The sequence below is a fragment of the Numida meleagris genome, chromosome 1 (assembly GCF_002078875.1).
Source record: "Numida meleagris isolate 19003 breed g44 Domestic line chromosome 1, NumMel1.0, whole genome shotgun sequence".
NCBI lineage: Eukaryota > Metazoa > Chordata > Aves > Galliformes > Numididae > Numida > Numida meleagris.
In genome coordinates, this window is record NC_034409.1 from 193,442,070 (window position 1) to 193,468,801 (window position 26,732).

The 26,732-nt window shown below is 55.9% G+C and overlaps 1 protein-coding gene across 1 annotated transcript in view; it reads left to right on the plus strand.

Moving 5' to 3' along the window:
* Positions 1–26,123, plus strand: part of ARHGEF17 (Rho guanine nucleotide exchange factor 17) — a 32,820-nt gene extending 6,697 nt beyond the window's left edge. Inside the window, exons 2-19 of the mRNA XM_021384114.1 lie at positions 15,481–15,558; positions 17,189–17,371; positions 17,736–17,852; positions 18,146–18,238; positions 18,312–18,488; positions 18,855–18,905; positions 19,569–19,678; positions 19,821–19,906; positions 20,095–20,213; positions 20,439–20,652; positions 20,766–20,839; positions 20,964–21,157; positions 21,236–21,486; positions 22,479–22,725; positions 22,814–22,900; positions 22,983–23,050; positions 23,760–23,908; positions 24,003–26,123. Of these exons, the coding sequence (XP_021239789.1) occupies positions 15,481–15,558; positions 17,189–17,371; positions 17,736–17,852; positions 18,146–18,238; positions 18,312–18,488; positions 18,855–18,905; positions 19,569–19,678; positions 19,821–19,906; positions 20,095–20,213; positions 20,439–20,652; positions 20,766–20,839; positions 20,964–21,157; positions 21,236–21,486; positions 22,479–22,725; positions 22,814–22,900; positions 22,983–23,050; positions 23,760–23,908; positions 24,003–24,245 (2,541 nt within the window). The 3' untranslated portion in view covers positions 24,246–26,123. The remainder of the gene's footprint in view (positions 1–15,480; positions 15,559–17,188; positions 17,372–17,735; positions 17,853–18,145; positions 18,239–18,311; positions 18,489–18,854; positions 18,906–19,568; positions 19,679–19,820; positions 19,907–20,094; positions 20,214–20,438; positions 20,653–20,765; positions 20,840–20,963; positions 21,158–21,235; positions 21,487–22,478; positions 22,726–22,813; positions 22,901–22,982; positions 23,051–23,759; positions 23,909–24,002) is intronic.

Below are 26,732 nucleotides of genomic sequence, written 5' to 3' on the forward strand. Positions count from 1 at the left end.
GGTGGAAGATCAGGTACGCTTGCTGCCACGTGCTGTTTGTTGACTTAGCAGCAGTTGGATCCAATGGGAAAATATTGACTTAAATGCAGCACCTCGCAGGATGGCACGTGTCATGGGAACGCGGTCCCGGCGCAGCCTTCCCCCACCTGGTGCTCCCCAATGGGGATGCGTGAAAAAAGCTCTCCTGGGATGGAGGGAGGAGAAAAAAGGGATTTTTTTTTCCCCCCAAAAAAGTGGGGTTGCAGAGGGGGATGTGTGGCGGTGTCGGGGTTTTGGTGGGGCTGGGGCTTGCAGCATCCTTTGTCCTCATGCCACCCCTCTGCTCCCTTCTCTCCCATCTCCATAGGAACCACGTTTTGGGCCGTGGTTGGGAGTTTTCTCCTTTTTTTGCCGTTCCTGTGGATCTATAATTACACGGCCGGGGCGGGGAAATCTCAGCTTTTCTCCCCCGAGCGATATTTTGGGCACGCTGCGTTCGAGTTCTGCCTGTGCCATCGGGCACAGCCCATGGGGACACCGGCTCAGGAAGGGGACATCAGCTCACCCCGCACCCTCACGGAGGGGAAAGCACCAGTTTGGGGTTTTGGGGAAGCGCACTCCAACAGAGGTGATGGATGGATGTCACCTATTGTCACCTCTGGGTGCGGCTGTCAGAGGGGTCGGTGACGTGGGGCAGCAGCCACCCCTGTGCCAATGGGGGTGGGGTCAGGATCTGGCCCTGGAGAGAGAGGGTTGGGGCTGGGCTGGCCAGAATCATGCGGATGTTTTGCACATGCAGGGGTGCACAGGGAGATGCGTGGGGCAGGGCTGCAGCATCATTGTACACACAAACACGTGGCTGAGCTTTACACAGGGACTGCTTTGCAGTTCTGGGCAGCCTGCCTGCACCCTGCCTGCATGGAGCTTCATGCCTGGGCTTTTCCATGCAAAATCCCATGCAGCCAAAGCGTTTTGCAGGCTCCTTCGGCTCTTTTCCATGCAGTCATCACCTGCTTCCAAAGCTCTGGTTTGGGGAACGTGGCTCAGTCCATTGGTTTCCAATCTGTTGCCACAGGGGATGTAACAGGTTGGCAGCTCTGAGATTTGCACGTGCATCATTGATACCCGCCGGTCAAATTCAGCAGGGACTCAGAGGTTCCCAGGTCTTGTTTCTGCAGTGATGTTGGTGTCCAGCAGACTCTTAGCACATCCTTAGTGCCTTGTGTCCTGTCTGCAGGGAGACTTCCTTCCTTCCTCCCTTCCTTCTTCCTTTCCTCTTTTCCTTCCTTCTTTCTACTCACACTCCCACCCATCTCCATAAATCTCCATCCACCTGTCTCCATCGATCTCCATGCATCCATCCATCCACCTTTCTCCATCCATCCATCCATCCATCCACCCATCCATCCATCCATCCATCCATCCATCCATCCATCCATCCATCTCCATCTTCCCACCTCCATCCTTCTCCATCCATCAATCCATCCATCTCCATCCACCTTTCTCCATCTCCATCCAGCCAGCCAGCCGCCTTTCTCCATCCCTCCACCTTTCTCCATCCATCTATCCATTCATCTCCCTCCCTCCCTCCCTCCCTCCCTCCATCCATCCATCCATCCATCCATCCATCCATCCATATATTGCTAACCACACATCTCCAACACAGAATCATAGAATATCCCATTCTGGAAGGGACTCATGATGATCATCGAGTCCAACTCCTGTTCCACTGCTATTGCAGGTTTTTCTTACACCTTAGCCAGTGCACCTAATTCAGTAAGATGGTATTTATTTATTTTTTAATAAAAGATGGTTTCCCTTTCCTTGAGAGTGAATCTTGGCCTCCCCATCAGTTTTTCAAAACCCATATTAAAGTGGTAGGAATCTAGTGACTGAAAAAGGTGGAGGACTTGTAATTGACCAGGGTGCATCACATACAGTGGCACCATCTCCACTGCATTTTCAGACCTCAAAGACAGGAAGCAGGACCTGGAAATTGAGCACTACTTAGAAATGTCTGCAGAGAGCAATGTGTCCCCAAGGCTGCCAGTACTGTAAGAAAGCAGAAATTTTAAAGCCTCCATCCTTATGCAGTCATCCATCTCAGTTCATCTGTCAATCCATCTCCATCCTTATTCATCCATCCATCTCCATCTCCATTCACCTATCCATCCATCTCCTTCTTTATCCATCCACCTATCCATCCACCCACCTCCATCCACCTTTTTCCATCCACCCATCTATCCATTATCCATCCATCCATCTCCATCCTTATCCATCCATCGATCCATCTCCATCTCCATTCATCCATCTCCATCCATCCATCTCCATCCATCTCCATCCATCCATCCGTCTCCATCCATCTCCATCCACCTTTTTCCATCCATCCATCCACCCATCCATCCATCCATCCATCCATCCACCCATCCGTCCATCCATCCATCCACCCATCCATCCATCCATCCATCCATCCNCCATCCATCCATCCATCCACCCATCCGTCCATCCATCCATCCACCCATCCATCCATCCATCCATCCATCCACCCATCCGTCCATCCATCCATCCATCCATCCATCCATCCATCCATCCATCCATCCATCCATCCATCCACCCACCCACCCATCTCCACCCACCCACTCCCAGACCCACTGGCCCCGCAGATATGGTTTACAGAGCATACACGGTCCATCTTCCAGAACATCTGATCCTGAAGGCATCAAGTCCATGCTTGCACAGCCAGAATCCACTGAACTAAGTGCGCTGTGATTTGCACCGTGGTTCTTTCAGGCCAGGATGTGTCCGGAGGGGAACATTGGCCGCTTCCACCCCCGCTCCCTACGCGGCTTATTTTAAAGCTCTGATGTTTGGTCCCGGTGGGGCTGTTTCTCCAGGCTCTCTCGGTTTCCATGGCGAGGATGGGTGAGGAATTTCAAAGGGAAAGGCTCCAGTAAATGAACTCTCTCTATAAATAGCGTGTTTGCTTTTCGGTCTTTGGGAACTGCGGGCTGGCCAATAGGAGGGAGAGTGAAAATCAGCATCTGGGTAAAAATATTCCAGCAACTCGCACTTCTCGCAAACTCCTGTTGGTCTGCGCTGGAGGAGAGGGCCCAGAGCTGCTCATCTTTGGGCTCCGGACCCAGTCTCTCAGTCCTTGCCCACACCGGCCACTGGGACCACCTGTTCCATGGTGGTGGCCATGGCCATCGCTAACCCTGGGCTGTGTCCCCCCGGCTGACTTATATTAACAGGCACATTTATGTTAAGTATGCCTATAATCCCTGTAATTTGAGGGCTGGAGGTGCCGATGAGTGCACCAGGCTGGTGACACCACCCCATCCTAACATGTCCCTGATCCCCTGTGTACTGGTGCTTGTCCCTTTTTGGGAACCAGGAGTGTCTGTATGCCACCAATCATCTCACTGGTGACATCCAGACCACCAGTGGACCCCACAAGGACTTTGCATCGTCCCTTTTTGGGAACTAGAGGTGATTAATGCCACCAACCACCCCAGTGGTGCCATCAAAGCCATCAGTGGACCCCACAAGAACTTGGCAATGGGGCAGGGAAGTGCTGGGGGAAGGGACATCTGAGGTGCTGCACGGTGACATCACTCATTAAGTGCCTTCTGGAAGACCCGTGGGACCCAATGGGAGGATGGCAGTTGGATCGATGGGGAGACAGTGGTGGGACCAATGTGGGGACATCAGCATCGCTCGAGCTGGACTGGTTAATATTTCCCTGGCAGGGCAGCAGAGTTGCTATTTGTGACCGCACGTTCCCTGGCCTGCTGGTACTCTCCAAAGAAAACAAGCAGGGAGTTGTTTGCATGGGAAGATTGGCATCTCCCAGCCCGGGATATGGTTTCCTGCTTTTTTTAGCCGGGGTAGCAGGAGACTCGCCGGCCTGCCCTGATTTGGCATGCTTCTCCTTTCTTTTTTTACGGGTTTTATCCTGACCCCACGGCAGAAATCCTGTCGCTATCGGTAGCAGACTGCACCGCAGGAGCCGGTGCCGCACGGGGACACTCAGCGTTGCTTTTCCGTCTCACTTCTGGTTGCCCAAAGCCCCGCTGCGATGGGATATAGATGGCTCAGAGCTTCGGTCACCAGAGACGGGGGTCACCCCTCTGCCACCCGCACCCGCCGCAGGTCAGTAGGTGCCAAAATGCCCTTTTCTCACCCCAGCGTGACAGTGATGTTGTGGGGAAGGTGTCACCTCTCACTTCGATGTGACGCGCCATGGGCATTTCTGTGACCCTTCCCCCCAGTTGCCCCCTGCTTCCCCGTCTGTGGCCATGCTGGGTGAGGGGACCTGCTGGGGTGTGGTGTGCTGTGGGGCCGGGGGTGGCTGTGGGGTGCGGGCAGTGCTGGGGGTGGGTTCCATTGAGGGCTTCTCCTGGTGGTTTCCAGATCAGGGCAGAATGGCCGTGTACAAGGCTGGGATAGGGGCATAGCGTGGTCCCCTTGGGGCTCCTAGGTGCCCATCACCTCCTGGGTGTCCCTAGACACCTAGGTGCCTCTTGGCTCATGAGTGTCCATGGGTGTCTTGGGTGTCAGCTCCTCGGTGACCATGAGCTCCTGGGTGGCTCTTGGGTATCCATCAATTCCTGGGTCCTGATGGATTCCTGGGTGCTCATGGACTCCTGGGTGGCTCCTGGGTGCCCATCAGCTCCTGCATGCCTAAGGGACTGCTGGTGTCCCTTTGCTCCTGGGTTCCTCCTGGTTCCTGAGTGCCCATAAGCTTCTGGTGTCCTGGTGTCCATTGGCTCCTGACTGCCTTTTGGCTCTTGGTGTCCATGAGCTCCTGGGTGGCTCTTGAGTGTCCATCAGTTAGTTCCTGAGTTCCTGGGTTCTCATGGACTACTGGGTGGCTCCTGGGTGTCCTGGTCTCCCTTGGCTCCTGGGTGCCTCTTGGCTCTTGGGTGTCTATTAGCTTGTGCGTACCCATGAGCTCCTTGGGTGACTCCTGAGTCCCCATCAGCTCCTCAGTGTCACCAGCTCCATCAGCTTCTGGGTTCCTGACAGCTCCAGGGTGCCCCAGATCATATCTATTGCCACTGACTCCTGGTGCCCACCACCACCTGGGTGTGCGTGAGCTCCTAGGTGTCTTTTGGTGCCCATCAACTCCTGGGTAGTCATCAACTCTTGGTTGCCCTTTGGGTCTTGGGTGCCTGCAGCTCCTTGTTCCCCTGGATTTCGGAGTCCCCATGGAACCCTAGATACCCTTTGGGTCTTGGGTGCCTATCAACCTCAGGGTGCCTGTGGATTCCTGGGGGCCCATGGACCTCAGAGGGCCCATAGATTCCTGATGCCCACCATCTTGTGGTGCTCGTCACCCACTGGGTGCCACCCGGCCCTCCTGGGCACCCCAATTTTGCTTGCCCCCTCATCCCCATGCCCCATGCCCCATGTCACTAGGCAACCAACACCAACACACGCCAGCACCAAGAGACAGGGACAGGACCTGTGGATACCCACTCCAGTGGGATTGCACTAGGGCAAGGATAGAGGATGTCCCAGGGATACAGGGGCCAGGTGAGCCCCCGCTGGGCACCGTTCATGGGTTGGATGTGGCAGTGGGGAGCGGGGCCATGTGTTGCGGTCTGACCTAAGCATCTGGAAAGCAGCGCTCTCGGGCTCTGGCCTGCGTGACTAAAACTTGAGCAACAACAACAAAAAAAACAACAACAAAAAATACTCCTTCCATATTTGGTGAAAGCCACTCTAGGGCCCGGCAGCCCTCATCCCTGACAGGACGCTTGACCTTCTGGGTGCAATGAGTTTTCTAAGGGCTCGGCGTGAGCAAGGGAAGAGCGCTGGGGCTGTGAATAGGGACAGGCATCACGGGAGGATGAAGTGGGGAGGATGGTTGTGTTTGGAGATGGAGCATGGGTACCACATGGAACAGTGCACCGGGATCCATCACGGCCCCAGACAGTGGTGGTGCTGCCAGAGGAGGAGGGGAACCCCTTGCAGAGCCCTCCTGGTGCAACCTGTGCCCCTGATTTCAATTAAAACCACGTGGGCAGAGCCCTGCTGCCCCGCTGCATGCTTGGCTGATGAGTTTTTGCCTCTCCAGGAAATGAGCCTCCCTCCTGCCCCTGTCCCCGTCGCAGCCGCGTGCCTGGTGGTGCTGCTCACTGGGGTGGCAGGGGGTGCCCAGCACCCCTCCTCCTGGCATCCGGGAAACATTGCTTCATCTGCTCCTTTTTTTTTTTTTTTTAAATTTAATTTTAAAAAAAAAATCACCCAAATCTGGCTTTTTTTCTCACATTTAAAAAGCAGAGTTACAGCCAGGCCGTGTCCTCCTGGGATGAATCACCACAGCCGAGCAGTCAAAGAAGGGAAAGATCAGCTGAGCCATCCCTCCCCTCCTCCTCCATCCCTCCTCCGTCCTTCCTCCATCCCTCCTCCATCCCTCCTCCTTCTCCCGGACGTTGGCTTTCTCCATGGGAGCATCCCTGCACCAAAGCAGTGCTCCTCGGAGCCTGGGAAAAAGCGCAGCCGAGGCAAAAGCAAACATCTCCATCCCGAGGGCTGCGAATAAACACCGGGGTATTATTAGTAACCGGAGCAGAGCTGAAGCAGGGCTGCTGATTTATGCTCGAATTTCCTTTAAAGAAGTTACGCTCTGGAAAGGGGTTGGAATGGTTCTTACCCGTGGGAGAACAGTAAGCAGCCAGCCGGATGGATGGATGGCCACTAGCATCCTTCCTTGGCACAGCTCCTCTTCTTCTGTAGTTTTTTTGGCAGGAAAACACCATGTATGGGTGGTGGAGATTGGTACCCGGGGATGGAGGTGGCCAGTGCCAAGCATGATGGAGACTGGCACCCAGGGATGGATGTAGTCAGCAAAGGTGGATGTTGGAGATCAGTACCCAGGGATGGAGGTGGCCAGTGCCATGGACAGCGGAGATTCCCAGGAATGGAGGTAGCCAATACCAGGAATGGTGGAGGTCAGCACCAAGGGATGGATGTATCAGGATTAGGGATGGTGGAGACTGGCAACCAGGGATGGATGTATTGGGACCAGGGATGGTAGAGATTGGTAATCAGGCATGGAGGTGGCCAGTACCAGAGGTGGTAGAGATTGGCACCCAGGGATGGATGTAGTCAGAAACGTGGATGTTGGAGATCGGTACCCAGGGATGGAGGTGGCCAGTGCCATGGATAGTGGAGATTCCCAGGAATGGATGTGGCCAATACAGGGAATGGTGAAGGTCTGCATTCAGGGATGGATGTGTCAGGATTAGAGATGGTAGAGATCGGTACCCAGAGATGGAGGAGACCAGTAGCGTGGATGGTGAAGACTGGTACTCAGGGATGAATGTATCAGGACCAGGGATACTGGAAATTGCTATTCTGGCATGGAGGTGTCCAGTACCATGAATGGTGGAGGTCGGCACCCAGGGATGGAGGTGGCCAATACCATGGATGGTGGAGATTGGTGCCCAAGGATGGAGGTGGCCAGATTCGGGGATGGTGGAGATGGGCACTACACAAAGGTGGCTGTTCCCAGCTCCATCCCCAGGCCAGAGGCATCCACGCTGGGACAGCTTGCAGGCAGACAGACTTCAGGGCATTGGGGACGAGTAACGTGGGAAGGGAGCCAAGAGCCGCACGCCGCCGCTGCCGGTGGGAAATTCATCCCGAGGCAGAGGGCCAGCGGAGGGCTGGGCTGGGTGGATGGGCTTGCCTTGAAAGCTATACGAACTCCAATCAAACCTTCTGGTTAAAAGAGGAGGGAATGTGATTTTTCCAAGTGATTTTTCCTGCCAGAAACCGAGCAATTGAGGAAATACGGAATTGGACGTAATAGCATCATCCGAGCTATTTAGGTTTCACGTCAGCCACATCACAGCAAACCGCCAGCCCTATAAACGGCTCATTTCATTAACCTCAAACTTTTCTCCAGAAACCCCTCCTCTGGCCCTGGAGTCATCCTGAGAAAGAGCAGGGAGAAAGGAGCGCTCGGCTGGGAAAGCAGCGAGGGGTCAGAGTGCAGCTTGGGATAGGGATGGCTGTGTCACGTTCCCAGTGGTGGTTGAAGTTCCCCAAAGGTAACAAATTCTCTGTTATCCGGTGTGTAGATTTGCAGATTCGGGGTCCTTTTGACCAAAAACAGGGGCTCCTTGTGTGCAGGGGACAGGACATCTTGCAGTGCGCGAGCAAGCTTACCGTGCTGGGGAGATGCCGCCAGGCACCAATTTGGCTGGAAATGGCTCTGCCTTCTTTCTGTGCCCTTTTCTCCATATTTCAGGGCAAATAAAGCATTGAAGCTGTTAATCCAGCCCTGCAGACGAGGGGTTGGGGTGTCCCATACCCTGTGTCCTCCCCAGGGCAGGGGACTGTCCCCAAAGGCGGTGGATCTCGTTGTGTCCCAGCTCCCTCTAGTGGGATCTGCCCTGGGGAGAGTGGAATTCCCAGTTCCCATCCAGTTCCCATCCCAGTTCCCACCAGTTCCTTGCAAACTGGGACTCGGGAGGAGGAGAGATGCCGAGTCGGGTACAGCTTCGCTCTGGTTTTGCTTTTCCTTTGAGAGTTCCCACATTATTTGTGGAATGTCAGGAGCTGGTGGCTGGGGACAAGCTGTAAACGGGGAGAGCAACTTGTGTGTGCGTGTCTGATTTTATTCTTTTAATTTTGGCACATGTTGAGGGGGTGGGAAGAAAGCTGTATCTCTCGATGCAGGGCTTGCTCCTCCTGCAGGACGAGCTTCAGAGTGGCAAACCCTGCTCCAAAAATGATCCAAATTGCTCGGGTTTTACCTAAAGCAGGGCTTTTTGCCCGCCCAAAAAAAGAATGGGGTGCAAAGGCAGCGATCATCACATCACAGCTGGCTGCTGGCAGCGTATGAGACACCCACCTGCACATCCCAGCTCCTGCCAGCAGTGGGGCTGTGACATGCACTGATGTGTGCACGGTCTCAGTCTTGGTGGGGGGATTAAGGTCAGATTGACACAATGGGGACCATTTCCAGCCCCTTACCTCTATACACCCCTGAGCTCCCTTTCTCTTAAAATCCCTTTTTTTAAAAAAAAAATAATAAAAAAATAGATTGTGGAGGATTTGCATATTTTGCAGTGCTTTAAAGCCCCCAGCGATGCCCAAGCTCACAGCATCCGTTGCTTCACCATGGCGCCCAGCTCTGCATTTTTATCAGTTTTTGGAATTTGGTATTTTGGGGATGAATTAAAGGCTGAAGATTGGTGGGGACGTGGCTGTTGCTGGCCAAGGTCGTGCTGTTCCAAAGGGATTTCTTCTGTGCCAAAAGGGACTGTGGCTGCTGGATTTGGCCATGGGGTGACGCTCGCAGGGCCCCATTGATCTGAGCCGTGGACCCGTTTCAGCCCCATTGCATGACCCTGAAGCTAAAAAGCAGAGCAGAGCAGCGTGAGAGAGCTCCAGGGCTCTGGGATTCTGCTCCCTGCAGGGCCACGGTTGGGATTGCCATTGCAGGAGCAGAAAGGGAAATGCTGAGGGGGGGAAAGCCAGCGGCGTTCCCAGGGGGCTTTAGGGTTGAGGGGATGGGGAACCCATGGATCGATCGCGTCGGGCGCCGGAATTAAGAAGGAAAAAAAAAAAAAAAAAGCTCATCTGAGAGGAAGTCTCAAGGTGTTTACAAAGAGCCTCTCTAAAAATAGCTGGCTCATATTTTAGCCGTCCCTAAAAATAGGCTGCGCTGCTCGAGTGGCCAAACACTCCCAGGAATTTCCTGTGGGCTGCGGGCCGCGCGCAGGGGGGTCCGGGCTGGGCAGCAACGCGCTGGCTTCCCCTCCCCTTCCGACAGAGAGCAAAGCTCTGGGTGCTGCAGGGTTCAGCCCCGCTCCTACCCTGCTGCCTCCCTTGGCCTTTTCTCCATCCCTCCTCCCTCTTTTTAAAGCTCTCAGGGCGCTGCCGTGGGAGCTCAACCCTAATTGTAGACACTGGAGAATCTACTGGCGGCGCCGCCGTGGGAAGGGGTTGGATAAAGAAATGGGGGTGGCTGGGAATGGGGGCTGCATTAGGGAGATGGGAACGCCCTTCTGTGCAGGGGGAGGGACAAAGCTCCTCCCTGGGCATGGTGGGGGCCAGTGGATCTGGGATGGAACCCAACAGGGATCTGAAATTGCGGCCTCCGTTGGTGTGAGGTTGCAAGCCACCTGGGTGCAGGGTTGCAGTCAAAGTGAGTCTGGGATTGCAAACCTGATGGGTCCAAGACTGCAGCCCAGATGAGTCCAGGACTGCAGCAGAGATGGGTCTGAGACTGCACTTCCAGTGGATCCAGGATTGCATCCTCAATGGGTTCTGGGCTGCAACCCAGATGGATCTGTGATTGCAACCAAAATGGGTCCAAGAACACAATGGAAATGGGTATCGGACTGCAGCTCAAATGGGTCCAAGGCTGCAACCCAAATAGTGTCCAGCATTGCTACCCCAATGGGTCTGGGATTGCAATCCCAATGGGTTCAGTATTGCAGCCCCAGTGGATCTGGTATTGCAACTCCGATGGGTCTGTGACTGCAGTCCCAATGGGTTCAGCATTGCAATCCAGATGGGCCTGTGACTGGAATCAAAATGGGTCCAAGACTGCAATTGAAATGGGTTTCAGTTCAAATAGGTCGAAGATTGCAACACAGATAGGTCCAGCATTGCAAGCTTTGCAACCTCAATGGGTCTGGGTTTGCAATCCAGTGGGTCCAAGATTGCAGCCCAAATGAGTCCAAGTTTGCAACTCAGATGAGTTCAGGATTGTGCCCCAGTGAGTCTGGAATTGCAGCCAGAATGGGTCTGAGTTTGCAACCCCAATGGATCCAGTATTGCAACATAGATGGGTCCAATATTACAACCCAAATGCGTCCAATATTGCAACCCAAATGAGTCCAAGATGGCAACCCCAGTGTGCTGGGGATTACAGTCCAAGCAGATCCAGGATTGGAACAGAAATGGATCCAGGTTTGCAACCCAAATGGATCCAAATTTGCAACACCATGGAGCCCAGGGTTGCAACCCAAGTGGGCCTGGGATTTCAATTAAAATGGGTCCAAGATTACAACTCATTTGGGTCCAAGACCGCAACCCAGTTGGTTCCAGAATTGCAACACTCAGTCCAGGACTGCGCCTTCAGTAGGTGTAGGATTGCAGCCAAAAAGGGTTCAAGATTGTATCCCATTTGAGTGCAGGATCTTAGTCCAAAAGGGTTCAGGAATGCAACAGAAATGTTTCCAGGATTGCAAACCCAATGAGTCCAAGACTGTAATTCAAATGAGCCCAGGACTGCAACCCAGGTGGGTCTGGGATTGCAGTTGAAAAGGGGCCAAGATCGCAACCCAGTTGGGCCCAAGACAGCAGTCAAAATAGGTCCAGGATTGCAAACCCAGTGGATCTGTGATTGCAAAGGAACTGGATCTGAGGTTGGAACCCAAATGGATCCGGAATTTCAACTGGAATAGGTCTGGGATTGCAGACCAGCAGGGTCCAAAACTAATCCCAGTGTGTCTGGGACTCCATTAGGAATGGATCCAGGATTGCAATCTGGATGGTTTCAATCCAAATTGGACGTGATTGCAACCAAGCCGAGCCTGTGGTGAGTGGGATGCTGCAGAAACAGTAACAAGGGCCTTGCAAACAGCCTCATTACCCCTAATGCAATTAGCCCCATGCAGCCCACATGGGGTCCCTTCTCCCCAGTCACAGCAGTGGGGCGGGTTTAAGGCTGTTGGCACGTCCCCTCTGCATCCAGCCTGCGTTACATGCACCGAGCTGCCTGTTCTCTGCATTGCACCCCAGGGAGGGCTGCCTGCCCTCTTCAGCACCGAGCGGAAATTGACTGTCTGCAACAGTAGGGTGCAGCCCTGCTGCACGCCGTTGCTGGGGAAACGGGCAAGCAGCTAATTAGATTTTCATTAACGAAGCAGGAGGGAAGCGCTGCAAGAAGATGCTGGGACAGCAAGCAGGGATGTGGGTGCTAAAGGGTGGGGTGTTTTTTGGGGGGGAGGGAGGGGGGTTCTGCTCCGTGCCTCAGTTTCCCCAGCTCCTACAATACGGGGAAGGTTTGCTCCGTGCCTCAGTTTCCCTTTTGCAAAACAGATCCTGGAAATTACAGATGCTCTTCAGGAGAGGGATGTGGGGAACCCCAATGCTGGGGATACGTCTGGGGACACGAGGACCCCCAGTGCTGAGCAAAGCGGGAACGCACCGGCCAACCCCAAACCACCACCTTCCCCCCTCCAGTACAGCCCCCGCTCCCAGGAGCTGATGGCCTCAGCCCCCCTCCCCGCAGCGGGACCCAGCCCTGCGCCGTGCGTGCGTGGGCACGGCCGTGCCGCCGCGCTCAGCCCCGCTCCCATCGCCCGCTCCACCCGGTGCCCGTGGGCACCTCCCGGGGCCGGGGACAAGCGTGCCGCCACGGACGCACGCACGCAGACGCACGCAGCCTGCGGCCGCTCTGCGGGAGGGCTCTATCGGTGTTATCATTTTATACGGCTGGCTATAAATAGCTCCCTCTCTCCTATCCCCCTCCGCGCCGCTGCGGCGGTTGTTTCTTCTCCAAAGGGGGGGTTCGAGGGGGAGAGAGGTAGAGCTTTTTCTCCTTCCCGTTGGGCCGCGTGGGACGGACCAAGCCCGGGACCCGCATGCTGCAGATGGTGAGGACGTTGGCGCAGTTCACCATCGCGCTGGAGGACATGAGGGACATCGGGGACGGCATCGATGCTGCCTTCACCGCCGCCTCCGGGCTCGGGGGGGCTGCCGAGGAGCTGCCGGAGAAGGGTCGCGGTGGCCCCGAGGTGACGCGGAGGAAGGGGACCCTCTCCCCACCACGGGGACAGGGATTGGGTGGGGGGATGCTGCTGGGGGTGGGTGAAGGGGGATGGCTGCGTCACGGTGGGACACGTGTGCTGAGCGGGGTCTGGAGCGCTGTCGCCGTGGCAACTGCGCTCCATCTTCATCCCGTGCTGCATCCACATCCCGTGGCTGCAGCCTCAGCCGTGCCTCCGTCCTCATCCTTATCTGAGCCTCCATCCTCATCCTCATCCCACACCTCCATCCTCATCTGCGCTTCCATCCTCATCCTCAGCCAGCACCTCCATCCTCATCTGCACCTCCATCCTCATCCTCATCTGTGCCTTCATCCTCATGCCACACCTCCATCCTCATCTGCACCTCCATCCTCATCCTCATCTGTGCCTTCATCCTCATGCCACACCTCCATCCTCATCTGCACCTCCATCCTCGGCTGCACCTCCATCCTCATCCTCATCTTGTGCCTTCATCCTCATCTGTGCCTTCATCCACATCCCACACCTCCATCCTCATCTGTGCCTCCATCCTCATCTTCATCTGCACCTCCATCCTCATCCTTATCTTGTGCCTTCATCCTCATCTGCACCTCCATCCTCATCCTGTTCCTCCATCCTCACCCTCATCTTGTGCCTGTATCCTCATCCCACACCTCCATCCTCATCCTCATCCAACACCTTCATCCTCATCCTCATCTGTTCGTCCACCTTAATCTATGCCTCCATCTTCATCTGTGCCTTCATCCTCATTCCACACCTCTGTCCTCATCCTGTGCCTGTATCTGGATCTCATGTCTTCATCCTCATCTGTGCTTCCATCCTCATCCTCATCTGTGCCTCCATCTTCATCCCATACCTCCATCTTCATCTCATAGCTCCATCCTCATCCCACTTTGTGCTGAGCAGCTGGTGGTGGTGGGGGTGCTGGGGGCTGAATCTGCACACAGCCTCCCCAGACACATATGCTGGTTTGCACCGCAGAGGCGTATGGTTGCGGTGCTGGGTGAATGCCCCCCACATCCCATGGTCCGTGGGGTGCTGAGCATCTCAGCACCGTGCTGGAGGGATGCAAAGTGAGGGTGGGCTGTGCCAGCTTTGGGGGTTCTGGGTGGAGCAAGATGGGAGCCATCCACAATGGTCAGGAAGAGTAAGGAGCTGCATCCGTGCTGGGGAAACTGAGGCACAGTGTGGGAGCAGGCACTGCACTGGTCCCACATAGGGTCAGTCCCAACACCAACAGTTGTGGTCCTGGAAGCGCAAGGAGGAAAGTTGCTTTGATGGAGAGAGGGCAGCCTCATTGTGGAGAGCAATGGGGAAACTGAGGCATGGCTCCATCAGTGGGCAGAGGTGGGTGGGTGGGAAAGTGCAGCACTTAGAGGGTCTGTCCTGGCATTTTGGTGAGGCTGTGTCCATGAACAATGTGGGAGTGCAATGGAAATGGGGATGCGTGGCCACATGGGGGTTCTGCAGCTCCAGGGACATCTGGTTGGGACATCTCTGCAGGATTTTGGGGTGTCTGCAGTCCCAGGACCCCTTGGGTCTCACTGTGCCCAAATCCATTGGAGCATCTCCATACCCAAGGTCTCTGGAGCATCTCAGCATCCAAAACTTTTGGGGTGTCTCTGCACCCAGGGTACTCGGAGCATCTTGGCACCCAGAAATGTCAGGGTGTCTTGTACCCATGGTCCTTGGACCACCTCTACTCCCAAAACTTTTGGGATGTAGGGCCTTTGGAGCACCCCTGCACCCAAATTTTTTTTGGGTATCTCTGCACCAGGGGTCCTTGGAGCATCTCAGAACTCAAAATTTTGGGGGCATCTCTGCACCCAGGGTCATCGGGACACCTTGGCATGCAGAAATGTTGGGGTATCTCATACCCATGGTCCTTGGACCACCTCTGCACCCAAAACTTCTGAGGTGTAGGGCCTTTGGAGCACCCCTGCACCCAAATTTTTTTGGGTATCTCTGCATCAAAACTTTTGGGGTGTCTCTGCATCAAAAATTTAGGGTGTCTCTGCACCCAAGGTCCTTGGAGCATCTCAGTGCCCAAAACTTTTGGGGTGTCTCTGTGCCCAGGGTCCTTGGAGCATCTTGGCACCCAGATCTTGTGGGGTGTCTCTGTGCCCAGGGTCCTTGGACTATCTTGGCACCCGGTACCTTTGGGGCATCTTTGCATACAGAGCCTCTGGAGTACTTCAGCACCCAAAACTTTCGGGGTGCCACTCACCTTGCGTCCCTTGTCCCATCGTGCCCTAAGGCTGAGCTGCAGCCTAGGCTCCGCTTGGGGGCACACCCCATTACAGGGGGGGTCTCTGAGCCCCACAGCTGCCCAATCCTCAAACCCCATGGCCCCCCCCCCATCCCTCTGAGCCCCCTCCTTGGCGCACACAGCATCGGGGCCGGATGGGACCAGTGCGGGTGCCCGGGTGCCGTCAGGAATTCACAGCGCGGGGCCGCGCCAAGCGGGGAGAAGGAGCCCTCCAGCACCGACCCATGTAGGGCTGTGAGAGCTCCTGACGCGGGCGCGGAGGAAACCAGGCGTCGGTGTCATGTACTTCCTAATCCTCCTGGATTCCTCCATCGGGGCGGAGAGGGAGCTGGAAGCACGCCGGGCTCCTCTGGCGCACAGCCCCCGTGCCGGCACCGGAGGGGACGTCTCGGTGTCCCCGGTCCCCGTTGTCACCCCGATTTCATTTGGGTTTTCTCTCCACTCACGCAGGACATGAGGAAGCACGTCATCATGACGCTGCTGGACACGGAGCAGTCCTACGTGGAGTCCCTGCGCACCTTGATGCAGGTAAGGGGGCATGGATGGGGTGCGGGGTGGGGGGCACGTGGTGCTGCAGTGGGACATCGGGAGCTGTCACAGCGTGGTTGTCCCTTCCTTGTGGCCTTCCCTTCCTTGTGGCCATGCCTGGGATGTGGAATCAGACCCCAGTGTTGTGTCAGCATGGGAACGGGGAGGGGACGGCTGGCAGTGTTGGGGACAGCAACAAATCAGCCCCATCATTCATCCTGATCAGCTGTCACCTAGGAGGGATCATATCCCAAACCTCTTCCTGAGCCCCTGCTGGTGCCCATCCCATGCTGGGGGACTCCAACACCCCCAACACCCCCCATGGGCTGGGGGATTTTCAGATCCCATTTTTTTCCCCCACCTAATTCCAGCCCCCCCACCCCCACCCCGAGCAGCCTTGCTTACATCTCAGGTGGCTGTGAAGGTGTTTCAGAAAGACAATGGCAATGGGCCCCCTGAAGACTAAGCCATGCTGGCATAGTTATGGGATGTCATACCACATTGCTGCAGGTGGAAATGCCCCAAAAATCAAGAGATGCTCTGCTTGCCACAAAGCAGCGCCTGTCGGGCATCTGCTGAGCTGAGCATTTGGGCAGCCGGCATCCTGATACCTGGTTTGGCTTTCCTGATCAGCCCCCAGTGAGGATAATCCCACAGCAGATCCTGATGTGCTCTGCTGAAGGAGAAAGTGACCCTTCGAGGTGGCTCCCCGTGCAAATGTTGCCTTGGAGGGGCAAAAGGCGCCTGGCTCTAGACCTGATTTTGTGGGAAGCTCTGCGTGGTTCTGGGTTGGATGGCATCTCTGCTGGTCATGGTGTCGATGGCTGAGCTGTCACCCTTGGGACACATCCAAGGGACCTGGTTTTCTGGTGGGACCACAAGGCTCCAAATGCCCCCAGCCAGGGAAAGGTGCTCTGGTAGCTGTAGGACCATGGCTCCCAGCCATGGGGACTGGCTAAAGCAGCAGCTTCCAGCCAACGCAGGTGGTGCAGGGGCAGTTCTGCCATTTGCTGAGCTGGGGACTATCTCCATGCTCTTCTCCCTCCTCATCAACACGGGGAACCACTGGTTGATGGGAGGCACCTCTACCACCAGCTCAGGTGGAAACATCCATAGCAGCTTGAGGTGGGTCCTGTTCTCCTTGCTCAGCTCTGTGGTCCTCCCAAAGGACACCAGCACCCCATGGGGATAAGGAGGATGCAAGGCTTGAGAAGGCCTGAGAAGACCTTCCTCCTAGCCCCAAGAACCCTACATTCCACCCAGAACCGACAGATTGGGATCCCATGGTTGTGCTGCCATGATTTCCCAGTTGGGTGACGCAGAGGGGACTGAGATTTGTGACAGCAAACCTACTCTGCTCCCCACACTGCTGTGGGATGCACTGGGTGGGATGGGTCCCTGAGGGGTTGGGGTGCCAAAATTGGCATGGCTGGTCCCTTTGATAGGTCCCTGAGTGCCCAAAGCCATGTAGGGTCGATGCCTCCTCCAGCATTTCATGCCTTCATCTGGGTTTCACTGGGGGACCCCCCTGCTGGGATTAAATGGGCTGAAAAAAATCATTTTGGAGACATGGAAAAAAAACAAAAAAGGCAATAATCTCTTGGTGCCCCAACGCGACGCTTCCCCGTAGGGTTACATGAAGCCGCTGAAACAACCCGAAAACTCGCTGCTGTGCGACCCATCCTTGGTGGATGAGATCTTCGACCAAATCCCTGAGCTGCTGGAGCACCACGAGCAGTTCCTGGAGCAGATCCACGACTGCGTGCAGAACTGGCACGAGAAGCAGAAAGTGGGCGACCTGCTGGTGCAGTCGGTAGGAGCCGACCCCGTTCCCCACTGTGGGTTCAGCTTGGCTTTATCGTGCTTGCTTTTTCGGACACGGCCCCGAGCGGGGAGCAGGAAGCAGGGGGATGATGAAAGGATGGGCAAACCACGTCGGAGATGGAGAGAGACGATCTCCAGGCCCTCGGTCTGCTTAGCTTAACGGCGGGGTGGTGCGGCGGCCGGCTGGCTCTGCAGCTCGGCGTTTCTGCATCGGGAGCAGAAATGTCAGGGCTGAAAAATCGAGGCGGGGAGCTGAGCCTGGGCAGATCCAGACGGACACCAGTTTAACCCTTGGGACAGCTTCTCCAAGCCCCGACCCTGTGCTGATCCCTGTTTTTCTCTGTTTCCCTCAGTTCTCCAAGGACGTGTTGGTGAACATCTACTCTGCCTACATCGATAACTTCCTCAATGCCAAGGATGCCGTCAGGATTGCCAAGGAGGCACGGCCGGCGTTCATGAAGTTCCTGGAGGTGGGTGCTGGGTGCCACCATGGGCTGATCACTGTCTTACTGGGAGCCACTGGTGGAGCAGAGGGGGTTAGTGGGAGTAAATTGGTTATCTACGGTCAAAGTGGGATTTTTCTGTCTTTTCTTTACTGGGGAAAGCCTCATCTAAGGGGAACCAGTGTCACTCTGGATGTTGTCAAAAGGAGTCACCCAGACCCCAAAGCTGTGTCACTCTATGTCCTGGGCTAGTGTCATGGCATGTCCCCATTGTGTCCCACCTAACGGGCCTGTCCTTGTCCCCCACCGACGTTCTGCAGCAAAGCATGCGAGAGAACAAGGAGAAGCAAGCTCTGTCCGACCTGATGATCAAACCTGTCCAGAGGATCCCGCGGTACGAGCTGCTGGTGAAGGTAGGAGGAGCAGCACCGGGACGAGGTCCGTGCCATCCTGGGAAGGAGTGACACCGTGGTGTCCCCTTGGCAGGACCTGCTGAAGCACACGCCCGAGGACCACCCCGACCACCCCTTCCTCATCGACGCCCAACGCAACATCAAGCAGGTGGCCGAGAGGATCAACAAGGGGATGAAGAGCGCCGAGGAAGTGGAGAGGAACGCCCGCATCGTGCAGGAGATCGAGTCCCACATTGAAGGGATGGAGGATGTACGGATGGGGGTCTTGGCATGGGGTCCTGGGTGGGGGTGGGTGACAGGGACACTGACTGCAGGGAGCAGGGACAGGAGGGGACATTCAGCCTGGCTGAGCCACCCAAGGGAGCTGCACCCACGTCAGAGCTGCACCCAGCACCAAACGCTTGCACAGGGTGGGTCTTTCCTTTTGCCCAAAACTCAGCCATTTTTTAGGGCTGACCCATGTTGGGCCACTTGTTTCCTCATTTAGGTCCTGCTTTCCCCATTCTTGCCTTCATGGGTTGCTGGGGGGTTTGGGAAGGGGACAGGGTGACAACTCAGGGTGGGTGGGGAACAGGGGCAGGGACAAAGCCACTCATGAACCTCCTTGTCCCCACAGCTCCAGGCCCCACTCCGCAGGTTCCTTCGACAGGAGATGGTGGTGGAAGTGGTAAGAGATGGCCCTCTGTCTCTTGTCAGAGGATACATCCACTCTGGCAGCACTGTGACACCATGCACCAATCAGGGCAATGGGTGGTTGGAATGGTGGGTCATGTCCAGCGGGGATCACAGATGGATGGATGGATGGATAGATGAATGGATGGATGGATACTGGATGACAGATGATGGACACATGCATGGATGAATGCATGGAGGTGTGCATGGGTAGAAGCAGGCACAGATGGATGACGGATGGATGGATGCATGCATGGGTGGAAGCATGCTTGGATGGATGGACACATATATGATTGGACAAATGCGTAGATGGATGGTGGAATGAATGGATAATGGATGACTAATTATGGTCACATGCATGGATGGATGCAGGCAGGTGTGCACAGATAGAAGCAAGGATGGATGGGGGCATGTATGGATGGATGGATGGATGAGGACAATATAAAATCCCCCAAGTGCACAGGGAAAGACGAGACAGGGAGAGTCTGCAGTAGCCCAAGGTCAGGGATGGACAGAGAGGCTGAAGGTGAGGACCACAGAGGTCCTGGCATTCCTGTGGGTTCCCCCAAGAACTACTGTGGGGGTGGCACGTGGAGAAGCTGAGGCAGGGTCAGGTGCATTCAGCACTCACCCCCTTGTGTCTCTTGTATCTCTGCAGAAGGCGGTGGGTGGGAAGAAGGACCGCTCGCTCTTCCTCTTCACGGACCTGCTGGTGTGCACCACGCTGAAGCGCAAGTCGGGCTCCCTCCGACGCAGCTCCATGAGCTTGTGAGTGCCACCGGGCACGGGACACAGCCGGCTCCCTCTCCCATCACAGCTTTCTGGGGTTATCCCACCTCCTTGGGGCATCCTGGTGGGCTGGGATGGTTATAGGAAGGAGACACGGCTCAACCAACCCCTTGCCCCGCAGGTACACGGCGGCCAGCGTGATTGACACGGCCAGCAAGTACAAGCTGCTCTGGAAGCTGCCACTGGAGGACGTGGACATCATCAAAGGTCTGTCACTGCCTGATGTCAGCCCCATGTCCTGAAACCCATTACTCAACCCCTAGCCAACAGTGATGGGCTCAAAGCATCCCACTGCTGGAGGTGACATCACCCTGGCTAAAAGCATTAGGGGAGAAGGCTCCCCTGGGCAGCGCTGGGGAGGAAGGGGTTAATGTCACGCGCATGTCCCTGTGCAGGTGCCACACAAGCCACCAACCGCGAGAGCATCCAGAAGAGCATCTGCCGCCTGGACGAAGACCTCAGTACGCTGGGCCAAGTCAGCAAGCTGTCAGAGACCCTCAGCTTCCCCCACCAGGTATGGGGACGGGGGTCCCCTGTGGGTGACCTCCACCGTGGGACCAGCTGGGATGTCCTCATTGAAACACAGAGCCTGTGGGAGGGTTGGTGGCCCTCAAAGGACCCAGCTGCCACCAGCCCTGAAGCCACAGGAGGGCTGGGACAGCCTCCAAAGGATGTAACGTGGGATGGATGTGGGGCTTGTGGTGTCCCCCATGGACCCTGACGCTGTCACCCTCCCCAGAGCCTGGATGATGTGGTCAAGGACCTGATGGCTGCCATCCACCGGGAGCTGGCGGAGAAGCAGTCCCTGTCCTTCAGCATGGCCTTCCCCCCCAACAAAGTGGAGCTCAGTGCCGCCAAGGCCGACGGCACCGAGTCCTTCATCTTCGAGTTCCCCAACCCCGATGCGCGGCTCGGCTTCGAGCAAGCTCTCGAGGATGCCAAGAAGAAGCTGGGTAATGCCGGGACATGGGGTGGGAGACAGAGATGGGCTCGGCCTCTCACACCCCACGTTGCCAAAACTACCTCCTTTTCACCCTAATTTTCAGCTCTTCTCTTATTTCCTCAGCTTCCAGCAAAAATTGCCTGGACCCCGAGTTCCTCAAAGCCATCCCCATCATGAAGACACGGAGCGGGATGCAGGTGGGTCCATCCGCTGCACCCAGATTCTCAGGAGGGTGCATTGGGGCATTCCTCTCCACCAGTGGGATGCCACCGCGCTGGCACCTTCCCAAGTGACCTCTCCTTGTTTTTTGCCCCTTTCCAGTTTTCTTGTGCTTCTCCCAGCCACAGCAGCCCAGAGAACGCCCACGAGGTGTGGGTGTGCAACAGTGATGGCTACGTGGGGCAGGTCTGCCTGCTCAGCATCCGCAAGGAGCCCATCGTCGAGGCGTGCATCGCCGTCTGCTCGGCCAGGATCCTCTGCATCGCCTCCGTGCCCGGCCTCAAGCGACCCTATAGGTAAGGAGACCCTCACCCCGTGGATGGTGCCAGCATCGCTGAGTGGCAGTGCTGGAGCTGTGGCTGTCCCCATGGCAGGGAGCATGCCGAGCCAATGGTCAGCCCGTCCTCGGAACCAGCACCGGCGCAATCAGAGGATCCGGGGCCACAGCAGTGCCTGCACATCTCCATCTCGGGCTCATCACTGGAGCTCTCTGAGCCTGTCGACAGTGCCCACCGGGAGCTGGTGCCCTTCGACAGCGACGACACAGATGATGAGTCCTCACCCAGCCCCTCGGGCACGCTGCAGAGCCAGGCCAGCCATTCTACCATCTCCTCCAGCTTCGGCAGTGAGTCATCCTCATGGGGGGAAAAAGTCAATTTTTTGTCCCGAATCAGTGGGCAGCTCCATCATCCCTGTGGTTGGTCCCCACTCTGCCTTGAGTACATTGCAAATTGATAGAAAAGGAGCTTCCATTTGTCTTTTAAGTTGAAGAAACCCAGGGAAAAGACACGGGGAGATCCTAATTTGGATCTCACGATGACAGGATTGGGGTGGAGGTTTGTCTTCTGTCGTAGAACCACAGAATCGTAGAATGGCTTGAGTTGGAAAGGACTGCAAAGATCTACTTCCAACCCCCATGCCACTAAATCAGGCACCAGCTCAGGTTGCCCACGGTCCCATCCAACCTGGCCTTCAATACCTCCAGGGATGGGGCAAAAGTGTGCGAGGTCTGCGTTGGGTGAAGGCTGCCATTGCAAATTCCCATTTGTCCTCTAAGCTGAAGAAACCCTGGGTAAAGAGATGGGGGTGGGGTCCTACTTCAGACTCCATGATGCTGGGGTTGGGGTGGCAAGTTTTTCCCCATGTGGGGTAAATTCTGGCATGTTTTGGGATCAGCATCCATCCGTCCTCCCTGGGTACAACGAGGGCTTTGTGCAGCATCCCGTGCTCTCATCCCCATCACTTGGACGGGCAGTCATTTCCAACCTGAGCGATTCTGTGATTCTACGATCTACTGCTTGAACAAGTTGCTCAGAGCCTGCTCCAGCCTGACCCTGAATGCCTCCAGGGATGGAGACATCACGGAGTTCAAGAACTGTGTAGATGCTTCTGAGGGACATGGTTTAGTGGGGAGATATTGGTGGTAGATGGATGGTTGGCTGGGAGGTCCAGGATGGATGGATGATCTTGGAGGTCATTTCCAACCATGGTGATTCTATGATTCTACAGTCATGGCGAGGTTGGGTTGACAGTTGGACTTGACGATCTCAGAGCTCTTTCCCAACCTTAACGATTCCATAATTCCACGACCCATCCCCTCCTCACCCTCCCCTGCAGACGAGGAAATGCCAAGCTGCAAAGAGGCAGCAGCAGAGACGACGAGCTCGGAGGAGGAGCAGGAGCCCGGCTTCCTTCCCTTGGCCACCGCCTTCGGTCAGAGCCGGCGTGGTGAGAGCCCAACGGACGGACGAGCCCTGCGGCGCTCCAGCCGTGGCTCCTTCACCCGTGGCAGCCTTGAGGACCTGCTGAGCCTTGACCCCGAAGCCTACCAGAGCTCCATGTGGCTGGGCACCGAGGACGGCTGGTGCGTCCCCAATTCATGAGGACCCACACGGATGCAGCTCAGCCCTTTGTGAGCCTCAACCCCGCGTTTCTCTCTCCCGCCTCTGCAGCATCCACGTCTACCAGTCATCGGATAACATCCGCAACAGGAAGAACAGCATGAAGATGCAGCACGCTGCTTCCGTCATGTGCATCTTGTAAGGGGGTTCTGGGAGGGGAGTTTAGGGGGTGGTTTTAGGCTGCCCAGCAGCGGTTCTCACGGCTTTTCTCTCCCCACAGGTACCTCGATAACCAAGTGTTCGTGTCGTTGGCCAATGGAGAGCTCATCGTGTACCAGCGGGAGCCAGGTGAGGCCGCTGGATGGACCCCAAACCGATGATGGTTTGGAATCCAAGAGAGGGATGCACTGAGTGCCAGCACCCGCAGGGAGGGCAGCAGACAGGGGAGGGCCATCCTCGAGGGATGCTGCATGGGCAGCCCCAAATACAGAGCATGGTGGTCCTGCTTGCTGGTGTCCCAAAGGTTATCAGCTCCTGTCACCACGGCTGATGTCCCCAAGCTTACATCCCCTATAAAGGGAGATCCATCAGCATCTGGATAACATTGTTTCCAGCCACCTCCTTCCCCCCCCAGCTGGGGGTTTTGCTGCTGTAGTGACCCCTCCCAGTCATACTTACAGGTCCCTTCTGGGACCCCTACAACTCCAAGACCCTATCCCTGGGCTCTCTGGGCAGGGAGGGCCGTTCTTGAGAGATGCTGAATGGGCAACCTCAAATTTGGAGCAAATGGTCCCTACTCCCAAAGGACATTAACTCAGGACCCCACACTTGCCCCACTTGCAACCAAATCTAAAGAACCTGCTGTAGCAGAGGGGTTGGACTTGAAGATCCCTTCCAGCTCCTACGACTCTGTGATGTCCCCAAGCTCATGTCCCCTATAAAGGAGGATCCATCAGCATCTGGATATAATGTTTCCAGCATCCTCTTCCCCCCGAACCAGCTCAAGATGGAGGTCCTGCTGCTGTCATGACCCCCGTATCTCCCCCTGTCCTTACAGGTCGTTTCTGGGACCCCCAGAACTCCAAGTCCCTCTCCCTGGGCTCCCCGGGCAGCCCCATCACGAAGATGGTGGCAGTGGCGGGGAAGCTGTGGTGCGGCTGCCAGAACCGGGTCATCGTCCTCAACACAGCCACGCTGGAGCAAGAGGTACAGGGTGGGCATGATGCCATGGGGTGGGGGCAGTGGGGACTGGTGGCCCCCAATGGCTCCGGGTGACGCCTTTGTGGCTCTGTCCCTGCAGCACACACTCCAGGTGGGGCAGGACAGCGGGCGCAGCGTGAGCTGCATGGTGAGCGCGGCGCCCGGCGTCTGGCTGTCGCTGCAGGGCAGTGCCCTGGTGCGCCTCTACCACGCCACCAGCTACGAGCAGCTGGCCGAGGCCGACATCACCCCCCCGGTGCACAAGATGCTCGCTGGTAAGCACGCCAAGCCATGGTTTTGGGTGGTTTCCCGTTTCCCATTCCGTGTGCATTGCCTCCTGTAAAAATGCGCTTGGCTCTGGAGCATGCAGTGGTGCAAAGTGCCCCCGTACCATCTGCATCCCGACCAGCTGCAGGGAATGAGGCTCCCTGCACTCAGCGGGTTCAGCCTCTGCGTTCTGCAGCCCCTGGGCAGCTGCAAAATGCCCCCAAAGAAAGGAGAGAGTGGCTGCAAAACCGCATGCAGAAATCAGGATGCGGCTGCAAAATTCTTTGGAGAAATAAGGAGGCATGCAAAATCCCTCACAGATTTAGAACAGCGGTTGCAAAACCCCATGCAGGAATAGGGCAACCCCTCGGTGACTTCAATATCCCATTCAAAAGTGACTGCAAAATCCTGTAGAGGATTAGAAAAGTGGTTGCAAAGCCCCATGCAGCAATGCCTGCACCATCTCACACAGAAATAAGACGCTGGCTTGCAAAATCCCATGCAGAAATAGGGTAACTCTTGGAAAGATGCAAAATCCTCTGCAGAAATCAGGATCCGGGTGCAAAATCCCATGCAGAAATCAGGACCTGGCTGCAAAATCCCATCCAGAAGTGGCACAGCAGCTGCCAAAACACCATGCAGGAACAGGGAAATCCCTTGGTGGATTCAATATCCCATGCAGAAATCAGGCTGCAGCTGCAAAATGCCATGCAGAAATAACACATCACTTGAGGGGCTGCAAAATGCAGTGCAGCAATCAGGATGCAGGTGCAAAACTCCATGCAGAAATTATGACACAGGTGCATAAAAATGGATGCAGATGCAAAATCCCGTGCAGAAATAGCACAACACCTAGGTGGCTGCAAAGTCACAGGCAGAAATCAGGACGCAGATGCAGAATCCCATGCAGAAATCAGAATGCAGGCGCAAAGTCATGCAGGAATATGGAATCATAGAATCAGAGATGTGTATGGATGAAGTTGTAAAATCCCATGCAGCAATCACAACAGAGGTGCAAAAGCAGGCAGGAATCAGGATGAGAGTGAAAAACGCCATGCAGCAGTCAGGACCCAGGTACAGAACCCCACACACCAACCAGAACCCAGGTACAGAACCCCACACACCAACCAGAACCCAAGTCCAATGCCTCACACTAAGACCCGAGTACAGAACACCACACACCAACCAGGACCTGCAAACAGGACCCCATACAGCAGTTAGGACCTGGGTACAGAATCCCACACACCAACCAGGACCGGGGTAAAAAATCCCACATACCAACCAGGACACGAGTACAGAACCCCACACAGATATCAGAACCTGAGTACAGAACCCCATAGAGCAGTTAGGACCTGGGTACAGAACCCCACACCCCGACCAGGACCTGAGTACAGAAACACATACACCAACGAGGACCCAGGTACAAAACCCCATATAGCAGTCAGGACCCGGATACAGGACCCCACACCCCAACCAGGACCTGGGTACAGAACCCCATACCCCAATCAGAATCTGGGTACAGAACCCCACAGCCCAATCAGGACCCAGGTACAGAACCCCTTAAAGCAGTTAGGACCCGGGTACAGAACCCCACACCCCAACCGGGACCCGGGTACAGAACCCCTTAGAGCAGTTAGGACCTGGGTGCAGAACCCCACACACAAACCAGGACCTGGGTACAGAACCCCACACCCCAACCAGAATCTGGGTACAAGGCCTCATACACCAACCAGGACCCGGGTACAGATATCAGGACTTGAGTACTGAACCCCCATACAGCAGTTAGGGCCCAGGCAGAGAACCCTACACCCCATTCAGGACCCGGATACAGGATCCCACATACCAACCAGGATCTGGGTACAAGGCCTCACACACCAACCAGGACCTGGGTACAGAACCCCATACAGCAGTCAGGACCTGCGTACAGAACCCCACACCCCAACCAGAATCTGGGTACAAGGCCTCATACACCAACCAGGACCTGGGTACAGGACCCCATACCCCAACCAGGATCCAGGTACAGAACCCCACACCCCAACCAGAACCCAGGTACAGAACCCCACACCCCAACCAGGACCCAGGTACAGAAACCCACACCCCAACCAGGACCCAGGTACAGAACCCCACACCCCAACCAGGACCTGGGTACAGAACCCCTTACAGCAGTTAGGACCTGGGTACAGAACCCCCCACATACCAACCAGGACCTGGGTACAAGGCCTCATACACCAACCAGGACCTGGGTACAGGACACTATACCCCAACCAGGATCCAGGTACACAGTCCCACACCCCAACCAGGACCTGGGTACAGAACCCCTTACAGCAGTTAGGACCTGGGTACAGAACCCCACATACAAACCAGGACCTGGGTACAGAACCCCACACCCCAACCAGAATCTGGGTACAAAGGCCTCATACACCAACCAGGACCCGGGTACAGGACCCCCACACCCCAAGCAGAATCTGGGTACAAGGCCTCATACACCAACCAGGACCCGGGTACAGGACCCCCACACCCCAAGCAGAATCTGGGTACAAGGCCTCATACACCAACCAGGACC